This window comes from Amia ocellicauda, chromosome 11, assembly GCF_036373705.1.
Source record: "Amia ocellicauda isolate fAmiCal2 chromosome 11, fAmiCal2.hap1, whole genome shotgun sequence".
NCBI lineage: Eukaryota > Metazoa > Chordata > Actinopteri > Amiiformes > Amiidae > Amia > Amia ocellicauda.
The window spans coordinates 17,356,814-17,373,019 of record NC_089860.1 but is presented as its reverse complement, the minus strand read 5'-3'; the positions used below and the strand labels follow the sequence as shown (position 1 = coordinate 17,373,019).

At 40.2% G+C, this 16,206-nt stretch overlaps 1 protein-coding gene across 17 annotated transcripts in view; it reads left to right on the top strand.

The window, feature by feature from the left end:
• LOC136763045 (protocadherin alpha-C2) overlaps positions 1–12,189 on the top strand; it is a 155,939-nt gene extending 143,750 nt beyond the window's left edge. For 16 of the 17 annotated variants that reach the window (XM_066716748.1, XM_066716747.1, XM_066716753.1 and 13 more), the window contains one exon: positions 8,855–12,189. In XM_066716748.1, the coding sequence (XP_066572845.1) occupies positions 8,855–9,156 (302 nt within the window). In that variant the 3' untranslated portion in view covers positions 9,157–12,189. Of the gene's footprint in view, positions 1–7,861; positions 7,930–8,854 lie in introns of all 17 variants that reach the window. The other variant, XM_066716762.1, reaches the window with a different exon arrangement.
• Positions 12,190–16,206: the final 4,017 nt, after the last annotated feature.

Below are 16,206 nucleotides of genomic sequence, written 5' to 3'. Positions count from 1 at the left end.
TCATCGTGCAGAACACATTTAAACAGTATCACATAAGGTTAAATGGAAAGTATTTGAGCAAGACAGCCCTCTTGCATTTGGTAATTTTTATCTAATAATAGTTATAGTACTACTACAACTACTACTAGTAGTAGTAATAATTACACTATACATTTTTAAATATAATATATGTGTGATATGGATTTCAATACTGTATTTTAGAAACCAATCAAAACATAATCAATAACCATCTGAACCAACAATTGCTGTTCTACAAAAATGAGCGCGGGCTAAAATGATTCATTGCTGCAGAAATCATATTTCTCTGGTGAAGCTTCACAGCCGTGGTCGTGAACAGGAAGTGCACTAGGTGTGATATTCGTCATGCATAATTTAAACGTGTAGCTACAGAAAAAAGAAAAGGAAAGGACAAAGAAACTGTGCATGGGACTATAAAAAAAGCGATTATGAAACAAACTAGGAACGACAACACGGTGTTCACTTCTGTATTCGTAAATTAAATATAATGTGTTTTTTAAAGACTGACTCTGAAACTCCATATCTGTGGTCTGACTATTTACTACAGGTAATGCACAGAATATGTTGAGTTCAAGCGCTCCCACATTTATGTGTATATATTGTGACATTTTGGACAATGTCGATCTCTTCCTTTTGATAGGATTTCATGGGTAAAGCTCTAATGTCTAGTGCAATGATCCACATTGTCAGGCTGCCATGTCTATTGAATCAGTTTGGTTAAAAATAATGTGGTTGGAGAATAAAGAATTACATGCACCATGGCAAACATAAGAGTAGAGTCACCAGCTTCAGTCCCAATGTACAGGGACTGATAACAAACGTGGTGGTATAACCTATACCCAAATCCCTGTAACATTTATTTGGCTTTTCCACCGCTTTCCAATAATATACACTCACCTAAAGGATTATTAGGAACACCATACTAATACTGTGTTTGACCCCCTTTCGCCTTCAGAACTGCCTTAATTCTACGTGGCATTGATTCAACAAGGTGCTGAAAGCATTCTTTAGAAATGTTGGCCCATATTGATAGGATAGCATCTTGCAGTTGATGGAGATTTGTGGGATGCACATCCAGGGCACGAAGCTCCCGTTCCACCACATCCCAAAGATGCTCTATTGGGTTGAGATCTGGTGACTGTGGGGGCCAGTTTAGTACAGTGAACTCATTGTCATGTTCAAGAAACCAATTTGAAATGATTGGACCTTTGTGACATGGTGCATTCTCCTGCTGGAAGTAGCCATCAGAGGATGGGTACATGGTGGTCATAAAGGGATGGACATGGTCAGAAACAATGCTCAGGTAGGCCGTGGCATTTAAACGATGCCCAATTGGCACTAAGGGACCTAAAGTGTGCCAAGAAAACATCCCCCACACCATTACACCACCACCACCAGCCTGCACAGTGGTAACAAGGCATGATGGATCCATGTTCTCATTCTGTTTACGCCAAATTCTGACTCTACCATCTGAATGTCTCAACAGAAATCGAGACTCATCAGACCAGGCAACATTTTTCCAGTCTTCAACTGTCCAATTTTGGTGAGCTTGTGCAAATTGTAGCCTCTTTTTCCTATTTGTAGTGGAGATGAGTGGTACCCGGTGGGGTCTTCTGCTGTTGTAGCCCATCCGCCTCAAGGTTGTACGTGTTGTGGCTTCACAAATGCTTTGCTGCATACCTCGGTTGTAACGAGTGGTTATTTCAGTCAAAGTTGCTCTTCTATCAGCTTGAATCAGTCGGCCCATTCTCCTCTGACCTCTAGCATCAACAAGGCATTTTCGCCCACAGGACTGCCGCATACTGGATGTTTTTCCCTTTTCACACCATTCTTTGTAAACCCTAGAAATGGTTGTGCGTGAAAATCCCAGTAACTGAGCAGATTGTGAAATACTCAGACCGGCCCGTCTGGCACCAACAACCATGCCACGCTCAAAATTGCTTAAATCACCTTTCTTTCCCATTCAGACATTCAGTTTGGAGTTCAGGAGATTGTCTTGACCAGGACCACACCCCTAAATGCATTGAAGCAACTGCCATGTGATTGGTTGGTTAGATAATTGCATTAATGAGAAATTGAACAGGTGTTCCTAATAATCCTTTAGGTGAGTGTAGGTTCTTTGTACCTTATTCTGGTCACCACATTCGAAAGTGTATTTAGCTATTGTGTGCCAGTGATTAGCTAGTAATGTGTTCTGAAATGGTCTCAGTGAGGAAATTTGTTTACTTAAAGACAGGCAACATAAATCTAAAAAATGCAATTAAAAAAGCAACAGCTGGTGTCTTTTGGCTTTGTTTTAGCCATCCCGGATGTTTTCCCAAAATGTGTCCAACAGATTTATGTTTACCTCATATTCTGTTAGACAATTCACGCTCTGCTCTTCTGGTTTCAAACCTCGGTCAGCCTGCTGTGGGTGGATAATGCACACTGTTGTTTTTCAGTCGAAATCGACTTGAGTAAATGAATAATGCAACTCCCTAAATTAAGTTTCACACTGATTTTGTCACAGAGAGCAATTTGAAGTCCCAAGCACTACAAAGGTGCCGCGATTCTAGACTGCCCTCCAACCATTCCTTTTTTGTCTTGCTCAGGAGGGCAAAAGTGCATTATCAGTACCAGCAAGACCTGTCTTTTGAATTAATTATTATTATTAATAATACCATGATGCTCTTTGTCTGTGGAGAATAACAGCAATTGCAACATGAAAACATTGCTCTGCTGATGCCTGCTCCTTTGTGCATGTACTGTGAAATTCAGATGGGGGAAAAAAGAGAAACCATTGTATTTAAACATGAGCAGACATATCAGATAATGGTGCTGCATTTTTTTTATCTGCAGTGTGCAAGGCATGTTGTCCTTGTAACCACCCCTCCAGAGTTTTTTTGTTCCCCTTTGTGTGGGAGACAGTGTGATTTTTAAATGGCGGCTCTTAGCAAAGGGGTGGGACTGACCTCCCGTTCGGCTGGAAAGCCCCAGAGAGCATTTGATGCAATCACTTTTGCCTTGATGGAGAGAGACCTGACTGCCAATGCGCCGAGCTATATCCCTCTCTGAAAAGACGCATCTGCTCCGCTCTGTGTCATTATCCTTGGGGGCAGCAGCCCTCACAGGGGGAGCAGAAATGCACAGGCAATAAGAAATAGGATATGCCTCAGGATGTTGAAATCACATTGGAAGGAAGCCAGGGATGCGAGTGTGTTGTGAAAGGGAAGGGGGTTTCTGAGAGCTGCCCCATCATCTTAGAATGAATGGGGTTTTATGCATCGGTTATATTGACTGAATATTCGGAGTATCTCCAGTTGAATTAAAGAAACAATCATCTTGCTGGCACTAAGCAGCGCTGACATGATAAAAGAGGAGGTATGTTGAGAGTGAAAATTGGTAAATACATGTTTTAAAGAAGAACCACTATATGTAGGTGCGTATATATTTTTCTTAGTTTCAAAATAAATCAAATATTATATTATATTTATTGCAAACATATAAACAAAATCATAATGAGAGCAATAGCTCCTCCCTTTTGAAATGGGCTGATTGAGCTTGGCGTGCTCTGATTGTGTCACTATGTAGACAAAGCTTATCCTTTCTTGGATGTTTTCAGTCCTTAAAATGGAGAAACCTTCCTTGCAGGAGACACAGGGCGACGTGATCAATATTGATCTTCGCCATTTTCTTTTCCAGCCAGATGCGGCCGTGCTTTGTTTCTTCCTGCGTAACCTTTCCTAGCTGAAGGCTCCCACGGATGAGTCACTCGGAAATGAAGGGGCTATGTTGATCTTGCCAGTCAGTTTGAGTTTAGAAAAAACACAGTTAAGTAAGAAAGCTTGTACTTTTCCCCAAAAAACTAAATACAATTATGACAATTGAGAAGAAGAATATGATTATTATTAATGTAACATTATTATTATTACTAAAATACATGTCTTTTACAATATTAATTTATATGATACACAATACAAAACATTCTTTTTTATTTCTTTGAACAATATTATTATTTTCCATTTGTTTATTATTAATTCATTGGGGTTCTTAGAAACAACTTGATTTCAGTCAACCTGTAACCCTCATTAATGTGCAACGCAGCACATTAGTGGATCTCCTGTGATTAAGGATGTTTTGCACAATTTGTCACAGTTCAAAAGTCATGCCAGGCTTTGGCCCAGAACGGAGAGACGGGGTATGTAAATGCCATGTCTAATTTCTGCACCTGTGGTTTAACTGTGTCAGGCTACTATCCCTTTCTTACTTCAGTACTAGTAAGATTCGTAAATAGGAAATATTGTTGAGCAAAGCACTGCAAAGCATTCTAATCAAAAAGGTAACATTTGGGGAAGGAATAGAAACTTTGTAACAATTATATTTGATTGTACTGCCAAAGCCTACTGAGACATTAGGGATTAACACGGTCAATTGGGTTTGATGTTCTCCGTAATAGCTGTTGTAACCTCTGCCTAGATGATCTGATCATCTGAGGTTGGTTTTCTTACAGTACGAAGAGCAATGGGTACCAGAGTTTTAAAGAAACATAATATCTCAAAATGACATCTCTAGGTTTGGTTGTTTTTCATTTGAATATTTATTCTCATTGATCTCATTTAGTTTGATAATGAAAAAGAAGACATATTTATACAGAACCTTACATATTGTGTTGTTATAGAATCTTATTTCTTTCCTAGATTAATAATCACACTCTCAACATTCTTCCAGGTTTCTAATCCAAGCAAAACAAACGAGTGAGTGTCTTTGAGACCCAACTGGTTTCTGTGCATCAGTGTGAATGAGAGGAAGGCTGCTCTGTGTTTGCATTCGTACCGTGAGTCAGTGACATTGCCTAAGGTCCTCCTGCAGTCTGGAGGTCTCACACTGGAGCGATATTGGCAGAATTTGTGATTTTCTATTAAAATGTTTCCCCCCGAATAATGTATACCCTAACAGCTCCATGGAATCTAAGTTACAGCAGAAAATGGCTGCTGTAGTGATTTATATTGAAGACCTCATTTAATTACCTCTGAGATTTCCATCTGAGCACAGTGTAGAGAGAGGGATTGAGCATTGAGATACTTGCAGGCTGTGATTTACATTGCAAAGCACTTCGGATTGTTCCAGAAGCCGAGCGTTGCACCGTACCTGCAGGTCTGCTGTGCAATTGTGTCCATGTCTCAGTGTTTCGGAGGAGACAGCTGTTGTTTGTAATTGTAATCATTCCTGTTTTGCAGAGAGAACAGGGTCTTTTCCTGTCAGAGTGACGCAGATATTAAAAATAGCTGCAGCTCTCTTACAAGCAGCTTAGTTATCAAGCTTTAAATAAGTAAACACATTAAATAAATAAATTAAACAACTCTCCTTTCGGGGCTGCGGCATGATCTAAAAGAGAGAAAAAATAAAAAAGTAGGTCAGGGCTGTTAAAATCTGTTAAGGTTGCAAGTATGTGAGGATGGAGAATGTGTTTTGCTACTGCGGTAAAATATGTCCTCTGAGTTTTGAGACCGATGGACGCGTGTGTGATGATGATGGAGTGGATCCCGTCCCCACGAACACCCTCATCAACACAGTTCTCCTAATTGAGTTTCAAGGAGGACAAAGGAGAACTTCCATTCGCCTTCCCTTGTTAGACCTCCATTCACAGTCAAAAGTGAAGACACAAGGCTGTTTTATCGCTATGTCCTGTTTATTATGGAGAAAGTCTGAAACAGATTTCACAACCTCATTCCTCTACTCTTCTGTCCTGTACGTCACAATTAGTCGACTGACAGGCTTATTATTTAGCTCAATTACATTACGGCACAGCGGTTACCCACACTGCTTCTCACCTTGAATCACGTGTTGCTGGGTGCGCTATGCGGCGAGGCCGGAGCGAAGAGATTCCCCCAAGAACCACACGTGCTGCGTTGTAGTGAGATTGCGTTGGTATAGAAAGGCAAATACAACTAAAGGATTGCAATTAGTAATGTTGTAAATAAACATAAACACACGTTGACAGATATAAATGCATTGCAGTAAGCAGAGCAATTCCCCTGTAAACTCAGGACAATTAAGGGCACATTTGGCTGTTCATACTAAATTATGCACAAATAGTATACACTGGTTTGGAAATGGGTTTCACATGGTATCAATGCTGGTTAATCTAGCATTATTTATGTGAGTAGCCCCAGCATTCAATTATCTAAAGCTGTCTTCCTCAGATATGTGATTTATGGTACTAAAGGCAAGGACAAAGCCTCCTGTTCTCAAAGGAATGCAATGACAGCTACTGGAGAGAATAACTTATCTTTATCACACCACGAGGACAGGGGTGGTAATTAATTGACACAGTTGTGTTGCACATACAATCTCTCCTCTAAAAGATCCCAAAATGTACAATACGGCACACTACAGTATACTAAGGATTATCTTTACATGGAAACCACTTCGGTGCGTTCCACAAAAACAGCTAATTTGAACTACAAATGTAAAGTTCTCCAAACATACGTGCAGGTTGATTCCCTTAAGATAATAATGATAAATTCAGCAAGGATTTCTACCTACCAAGAAGGGACAATGTATTCAAAAGCTCTACCCCATCTTTGTTTTAAATTCCACACTCAGCAGAATATAATACACATATATATTTAAGAGCAATAACTTAAAATACAGTCTTAAATCTTGAAACAGTGTTGAAACAGTGCTCTCGATCATCCTCCTAGCTTCATATCATTACAATGATTAAATTCCTGCTGGGAAATCTATAATAATCCTCTAAATGTGGCCTACAGGTATGATACAATAACATTCAACTCTGGGCTGCATGAATAATTCATATTTTTATGGCAGTATGTGATACAGTACTGTAATTGGACACTGGCTCGCAGTTAAAACTAAGTGCCTGATTCTGATATTACACGGGTTTACAAACATGAAGCCCATGCTTAACTGCACGACCCACGCTTGTGCATCACCGTTTGTCTAGCCTTGAGAAAGCTTTCTGCCAGCCTTTTTGTGAACCTTGGGTTACTTTTGACTGTCTAAACACTACAGGAAAAAGTTTCTTTCAAGGCACAGTCACGTGTCGTTTGTAACACAGCAGATCTGTGGTGAAGCTCGGTAATGAGCTACCTTTACCACGGGATTAGATTGTGTGAGGGTATTCAAAATGGCTCGTTTTCAAATGCTAATGCGTTTGATTTTGTCTGTAAACCACCTGTTTCTCGAAAGGTCAATCCTTTCTTGTCTAACCTTTATTTTTTGCTCCCAGAAGTCCAGTACGCGTCTCCTGCAGCAGGAATCGGTCTTTCTTCTCTGTGATCGAATGCGATTGCTGTGCTTTTCTTCTCTGTGATTTCTCTGGTTCCTTGCTAATCTATCATGTGTGGGGATTGCTGTTTTTTTGTTGTCAGTTTGCTGTTCCATCTTTCAATCTGCAGTTTGAGCATAGTGTTGCATTACATCAAAGTAATGGATTAAATAAAAGAGGCACTGGAGTCGTGTTCTTCTAATGAATGCAGACCCCTGCCCTTTATTGTTGTCCGAGGTTTATTTATTCATTTATTCATTTATGATTTGTTTGTGTTTGTTTATTTACTGGTAAATTAAATTAAATGTTTATCTTCATGACCAGAAATACATTTCTAGCATGGTTACACAACCTTTACAAATTCCTTTCACCCTTTAAATGGTGAGTCATTTTCATAAAGGTCAGTCATTATCATAGTAATGAATTAGCTTTTCTGAGTGAGAAAAACATATTTGCCAGCAAGCTTGTTTGTTTATTTGTTGTTGATTTCATTTTTGTTTTCTCCTTATATTTATTTATCTCTCTTTTTTCTCCCCATCTTTTTTTTGTCAATATTCTTCCTTTCTGATTAAGTTCCACACTGCAAGATTTATCTCCGGAAATGAGGACAATGTGATTGTATCTCCCCTCTTCTGTTCAATGTAAGGGTTAAGAAATTTGTGCGGCTGCATTACTAATAACACTAATCATGATTTGTATCTATGACAGAAAAAGGCTGTAGTGAAGTCATGACTTGCATTTATCTTACCTTGAAACCTACACAACTGCAGTGTCAATAATTATGCAAATTTCTTAACTATATGTATATGTATACAGTATGTAATGCAAGTTATTTTGTAAGGAGTGTCCTTTTATTTTCTCCTTTGTGTCATTTAATCAGAAATGCCAGTTTGTTTGTTTGTTTGGAGTGCCTCCCTAATTATCAGTTCATTTATAACCAGTCTTTTTTTAGCTCATAGACAGAGAACAAGTGACGGTGGTGGTGATTACAAAATAAATGTGTCGGATGTTCCTCAGTGAAGTATTATGCACTCATTGACTGTTGCTTAACCTTAACCTTTGGGTATAACACACACGTACGCTGGCACACATGCACACATGTCGTTGTGGCACTGAAGGGGGTGTTTTTTGGTATTTGCTTTAAATATCCAACAATGTGAATAGCTGTTTATTTACAGTAGTGTTTTGGAAGTATAGTTGTATGGTCTCTATTTTGCTTTGTATTGTATGGCTTCTATTTTGGCATTTATCATTTATTATGAGTATTATTATGATTATTTTCAACTTTTGGGGAAATTACACTCAACAACACCCTTTCACCACCTACTCCAAGTAGTAAAACAATACAAAACAAAACAGACAATGTGAATGATAAAGATGATGAAGAGGAATCAAGTGATGCCTTTTACGGAAGTCGTGAAAATGTCCTTTTTTCGGACAAAAGCCTCCGCAGTTGCAGGATCCAAACGTGTGCAAGCGACGGTTTGTTTATTATTTTGCCGCTGGTGGCCTCTCCGTCTCTGCCAGCTCTTGTTTTTAACGACTCCTTCTTCTCTCATCCTCCAGAACCTGAAGGCGGGGAGGTCTCCCCCCCAGTCGGCGCGGGCATCAACAGCAACAGTTGGACCTTCAGGTACGGCCCCGGCCCCGGACACCCCCAAGCCCTGAAACCCGGTGAGGTCCCCGAAGCCTTCATCATCCCCGGCTCCCCCGCCATCATCTCCATCCGCCAGGACCAACCCACCGGCGACGACAAGAGCGACTTCATCACCTTCGGCAAGAAAGAGGAGACCAAGAAAAAGAAGAAGAAGAAGAAGGGGAAGGCCGACAAGAAAGAGAAAGGCGGCAACGACAACAGCGAGCACTAGCGGGAAGGATGTCCTTAAAACAGAGCTACCAACTAAAGTCACAAGGCAGATCAAACAGGAGAGCTCCCTGCTTCCATTTAAAGCCCGCTCCCTTGTTCCCCTCACCAGTGGTTGTAGACCTTATCCCCCACACACTTATCTATCGATTACTGGGAATGAACACGCAGCTTTCGCTTTTTTTCTCCCTCCCCTTGAGGCTCTCCCTAAAAATGAAAAATCTTTCCAGCCGCCATCCAGTACAGCAGCAACCTAGTCTTAACTGAGAGGTTCGGCCTTTAAAATGTGCTTTTATTTGTAATGTGGAGATTGAATTAGTCAAGCTGTAACACTACCAGCAGCACTGACCTGTAAGGAAGTGCGTTTTGCTGTTTGGCGGGCTGCTGTGTTTTGTGGGTGGCTGAACGGAGCGCTGCTTTCCAACGATTCGAACATTAAAACATGGCCGCGGACCATGTGGCAAAGCGCTGGCACAGCCCTCGAGCCCCGTGACATTCGGGACAGCGCACCGCTGCGGCCACCTCACCCGACACGCAAACCTGGGCTCTTACACAATATATACTCGGTCAATAGAGCCCACTCTTCATTGCTTCTCGCTAAGATGTAGATAAAGGTGAAAATACGAGCTGTTGCCCCTCCCTCCTGCACCTAACCTGCCACCCCCCCCCCGCCACACAGAGAGGCTCTCCTTGTAGCAGACGGATGTTGGCATCTCTGTCTTATTGGTCCCGATGCCGTGTTTCTTTAAGGGATCTGATCAGATAGGCAAAGAGTTCCTCACAGGCTTAAAACTTCTAATGAAATGCATTCAAGCAGGACACTTGCAACGCTTGTAAATATTGCAAGATGAGATTATGCAGGTCATTCAGCGTGAAGAGAGGGCTGTACCAGTCAGATACTAAAATGGCCAACTTGGTTTTATGAATCAGTGTTCTGAAGGGGCAATCAGGGGACCCCCTGCCCTGTAACAGTGCTAAAAACAGGGGCCGAACCTTAGGTCTGACCCTGTTGTATTCGAAGGCGGTAGACCTGAGCAGAACCTGAAGACAGCCAAGTCTGGAAGGAAAAAACGCAGCTTTTACCAATTATTTTTTCAGCACAATTTTCAAGACAGTGTACATACATAACCCATACAACCTGGATGAGTGAATAATGTGACTTTTTAGAGATAGACCTTTTTATTTTCTTCTTTTTTTCGGCCCAAAGCTATTTGGGAGACAAGGGGGAATGAAAGGTCGGACATCTTTAAAAAAATATATCTCCCCAAAAAAAAAAAAAAAAACTACAGAGAACAAAAGCAACCTTAAGAGTCAGGATTCAGAACCAATGGTTCCACTTATGGTTTTTGTATGGGTATTGTAATATACAGGGAATGTTGCTAGTTCTTTTCAAGCCGAGCCTGATTCCCACGCTTCGCTCTGAATGTTTTGTAGTAATCCTGGGCTTTGCAGCTTCAAATCTTCTCTCCTCGGTCACCAGCTCTTTGCCTTTGGTGCTTGTACAATTAGCAAGCTTGAGGTTGTTTGCAATTTTATTTTTTGGATATGCTGATCATTTTATTTGGAGATCCCAGCATTTAACTATGTACTGTTTATTTTTTGACTGCTTCTTCACATAATAATAATAATAATAATAAATAAATAAAAAGCCACCATAGTAAGATACTATCACAGTGCTTCTATCCAAGCTTTAATCTGACTCAAGTACTGTTATGTCCTATTGTTGAACATGGCTGGAGGCTTGACGTTTTTAAGATACAGAATCCCGAATTCCTCTGTCCCAAATCCACAGCCTAATTTGTACTTTGAGTTTGTTGTATGTTTCTCCTATACATATTACTTATTATACAGAAAGACATTCAGCCCAGGACAGTGGTTCTGCGCCACATTTTGTGGTGGCTTTGAAGTGCAGACATGGATATTTGTAAATGGATGATGCAGTGTTGTTTTGTTATGGAAAATGGTGGAAAGGTTATTGCTCACAAGGGTTGATGTGATCACAATTCAGAAGCACTCCCCTAGGACAGGGGTAAGACAAACACGAGATGAATCGGAATTAATGTGAAATAAAGAGCATGATGTTTAGACTAAAACAAAGAAATATGTAAACAAGCAAATATTCTCCCTTGTTCTTTGGCTTCTGTCCGACCAAATGTTTATTTTTTGTAATTGGTTAACCCTATCCGATGAAAAAGGCGTAAATGATTTTAGGACCTTGTTTGGGTTTATAATAGATTTGTATCATTAGTAAATAAACGTGAAATATATTTATGAAATGGCTGAAAAAACCTAAAAATAAAACACGATTTGGGACATTGGGGAATTATTTTCCCCTTTTATTGATAAAAATGCATTAAAAACTGATACCGTACCAACATTTTAGGCAGTAGGGTTATGCAATCACTGGTATCAAATTGCTTTTCCCGATCTGTCAACTGCAGACGTATAAAAACTCACAGTTCAGTGCTGTCAGATCACTAAGTGGCTGTTGCATGTATTAATCAGAAGAACAGATACAGTATATATAGAGTTTTTTTTTCCTCCATTACTCACACAAGAGATACCAATATTTTCTCTGCTGAAGTACTTAAGCGTATACACAGAAACGGAATCACAGACGTGTGTTTCTCAGACTGACGTTACTAACCTTCTAGATATATGTAATGCTATAGTGTAATGCTCTCAAATGCATTTATTTTCCAATTTTTATTTTGTGTTAGGCTTTTAAATGCTGACCTTACTAACACTGTAATGTGAAACTGAATTATGTATGCGCCTATGAAAAGATACCCTTCCCTTCCCCCTTCAAAATATATGTATTCTATGCTTGTGTTTGTGAATGTCCATGCAATCATCCTTTATTGGTGTATATGACCATAGATGGCACTAAGCTGTTGACTGTGAAAGTGCAAATCTATTATATAATCTTTTTTTGTACACCTGCTCATCAGTGTAACAGTGATTTAGTGATTTTTTTATTGATACTGGTAACGTGTTTTGTTTATAAATCACAAATAAAATTTTCTTTCTTAAATATCTGAAGGAAAAGTTGCACGTGGCCTTGACTTGTAAACTTTTTTTATTTGTGTATTTATTGATATGTATCAACAGGGAATGTGGGGTTGATGAGTGGGGTGTTGCTAAGGGTTCAATGATTGTAGCTACACATATCTAACTAGATGACCATGTACATGATTGAGACTCCGTCAAAACACACAGCATGACTTTCAGTTACTAACTTGGGCTTTGCCTTCCTGAATCCATCTCTGACAAAAGACATCCACCCCAGTACATGCGGTTTTTAATATTAGCTCCATGTAAAACCGAAAACGAACAGAAGAAATCAAGAAAATACATAAATAAGTGATAATGATATATATCAAATTCAAAATACATTTCAGACTCCATATTGAATTCCTGTTACAGGTGAAATTAATTAAAAATGGTCAAAATCTTGTATTTGCTTTACAGCTTTGCAGATTCAACCACTAAATACTAGCTGTTCAAATGGGGGCAGAACAAGAATATCTTTATCCTATTTGATCTAAATATTATTTCCCTTCCTCGGCTTTATATTACATGTGCAATCTTTCTAATTGGGCTTGTATGCTCCAAATTAAAGATTTTGTATTGCTTTTTTCTTCGCACAGACTGTACAGTTTCTGAAGAGGTTTCAAGTGTCTGGATGACTCTCGAAACTGCCACGGTGCTCTCTCTGCCTGCGTCTCTCTCTGCCTGCACCTCTCACTGCGTGCTCCAGGAGGCAGTTTCCATGGTTTCCCGAAATGACACTAGTTTCCATGGCGACGCTGCGTGCTGGAATTCAAAGATGCCGTGCTCTGTGACACGCGACGCATTCCCGACACCTCACACTGCCTCCCCGTGTCCCAGTACAAATTGGAATAGGAGCTGAGATTACCTATATACAAAACCAATAGCAGACATACAGATACATACACATATTGACCCCCCCGTCCTTCCATATTCAATCCCCTGCCTTGAAGGTTAAATATATATGTTTTCTTGTTATTAATGACTTGCACTGTTAAGTAGAGTGTGTAATCTAATGCTGAAGTTACAACATGCTGCCCTTCTCTCTGTGCCTACTACTTTATCACAGCGGTGTTTATTGAAAGAATGACAGAACCTTATGATTCAACATCCACAACCAGCATACAAACCCAGCTCTCACACCCCTGGTGCCATCCATCAGAGGAGACTGTGAAAGCTAGATTGCCTTTTTCCCCTGTCCTTCTACACCAGGGCAATCTTTTTTTCTGTTCTTTTTTTGCTGTAAAGCGCCACTGGAGCCTGTCGAGTGGAAGCAAATCCGTAAAATGAGTCATGCATATTATAGCAAGACCAGACCTCTGCGTCTGACATCCTCTTCATCATTTAATACACTGTCTGCCCTCTAAAGGAGAAACATCGTGCCACAACTGCCGTGTGCTCGTTCCGTAATGTAATTCAAGTCGAGTTTCACAGTCACTTTTGTTTCATCAGCCACAGACAGATTTTCAGGAGGAAAAATACATAGAATATGTGGAAGATGGCATCCCGGATCACTTCCATTGCAGCCATTTTCATATATCAATATATATACACTGCATTAACCAAAGCGCAATCAAGGTAGGACATTTACATTTCACCTCTCTGGGTAAAGAATATCTGGTGGCTAACTGTTCTGTGTAAGGATCTGTTTTGGTTCTAATTGAAGTGAATTTATAATTATTAGGTTAGCTGAACCATACACTACAATGCCAAAAGTATGTGGACACCTGCTCGTAGAACATCTCATTCCAAAATCATGGGCATTAAAATGGAGTTGGTCCCCCTTTGCTGTCACAGCCTCCTCTCTTCTGGGAAGGCTTTCCACTAGATGTTGGAACTTTGCTTCATGGATTTGCTTCCATTCAGCCACAAGAGTATTAGAGAGGTCAGGCACTGGTGTTGGGTGATCAGGCCTGGCTCTCAGTCGGCGTTCCAATTCATCCCAAAGGTGTTCGATGGGGTTGAGGTCAGAGCTCTGTGCAGGCCAGTCAAGTTCTTCCACACCGATCTCGACAAACCATTTCTGTATGGACCTCACTATGTGCATTGCCATGCTGAAACAGAATAGGCCCGTCCCCAAACTGTTGCTGTAAAGTTGGAAGCGCAAAATAATTTAGAATTGATGGGTGTGGCTGAAATAGCTGAATCCACTAATTAGAAGGGGTGTCCACACACTTTTGGCCATGTAGTGTATTCTGTACTAGGTTCATTTATTCAAACTCCAATACTGGAGTTGTAGGAGGGAGACACACATTCTGGCTTCTCATTCTGGCAGGGCACTTGTGAGGGTCCCACCTGCCATGCACCAGACTGAGCTAAACATTCATCTGCATCCTAAGGTTGTGTAATTAGCCATTGGTGCAGCACAATTCTCAATTTTTCCATCAGGTGAGTTAGTAGATGAAGAGTTACCCTGATGGACACGTATTCATTAAGGACCTATTTAAAGAGTTTTATTGACTGAATCCCATAATGCAATTGTGCTAACACTAATATAAAACTCTTTGAGTGTTTTTCCAATTGTTTTTGAAACCCCATGCAGTCTCCTGGGGCATATCTAGTAGGTCATGATCTGTCTATATTTGAGCATTTTTAAGTACATTAAGAAAAACACAGATGCTTAGAAATATTGTTTGATCTATTTTAACTGAGATGTGCATGGGCTCATAAATATGGATGTGCTTTCCAGCAGATCAAATATACTGAACGCAACTAATAGCATGATTATGCACTGATATGTTGTTCTTTCTCCGTAATATTTCCAGTATGTTATATCTACAGTTTGTGTTTAGTTGTTTGACACTGTTTGGTTAGGAAATCATACATTTTGATGTTGTATGAGATAATGATTATACACTGGTAACAATAAGGACTTTATTTTTTAAGCTGTCATGGGGGAAAATATTGTTTGCTACAAATAAGGTAGTTCACTTTCCAAATTTGACAGACAGATCAAGGAATGGGTGTGCATAGTTACTAAGTCATGCCTGGGCTTTCCATCCTTGTGCAGTTTGTCTACCCGTGCTATAGAAATACCTTTACATGAAAATCACATTGACACACAAGTGGAGTTTAAGCTGCACTTGCAGGCACTTCAGTAATGAGTTAAGTGCATTTGCTATGAAAAGAAAAAGATAGACTTTGACACCTGTGCTGAGAAATCTCAGATAGACACGGTACCACCATGTAGCCATGTGGAAAACTGTAGCATGGATGAGCAGTGAATTAGGCCGAAACTAACTCGAAAGACTGCACATATAACACAGTGTCTGAGGATGGTGTCTAAGCGCAGAAGAGAAACTAGACAACATAATGAAAACAGCCCCACATTCATTCAAAATGAAAGGGAGTAAACACGGGGAGAAGAAATTCTGCTCATGGTTTAAGGACAAACTCTTTTTTCTCCTCTGGTGACCCAAGTTTGAACAAAGATGTGACTACAATTAGATGAAACGATTCACAAATACATTTTCCATTTGTCCTACAATTGATACATGCATGGGATACAGCTGAAGGCAGGGATGATAAGAGAAGTACATAAAAGAGTGGCCTCGGAGGGATAACTCGGCTCTTGGCTGTCATTGGGACGCGGTCAAATGTGGGTCAGAGCCAGACTGGTGCACAGCAATCAAGTTAACCTTTGCTTTGCTCGTTGTAGTAAAGCATGCAAGGTGAGAGGCGCCAATTCCACTGAGTCCAATCAAACAATTTCTGAAGACTTTTACTGCAGCTTCATCCATTAAAATGGGTCCTTTTGCCCCACTTAACGAAGGCCTAAATTGAATGAATGCTTTCACCTGTTTGCTAGCAGAGATTACAAAACCACGACACGATTACTGTTTCAGCTTGGCAGATTAAAAAAAAAGGTGTACAATGATTCCTTATGTAAGTACATCACGATGTTCCACATTCAAGAGGAAAACCAGTACACAGGTATGTCTGACTAAAAAGTTAACTTAAATGAGAATGCAGACCAAGTTTTTAAAATGGCCCTTTAACATGT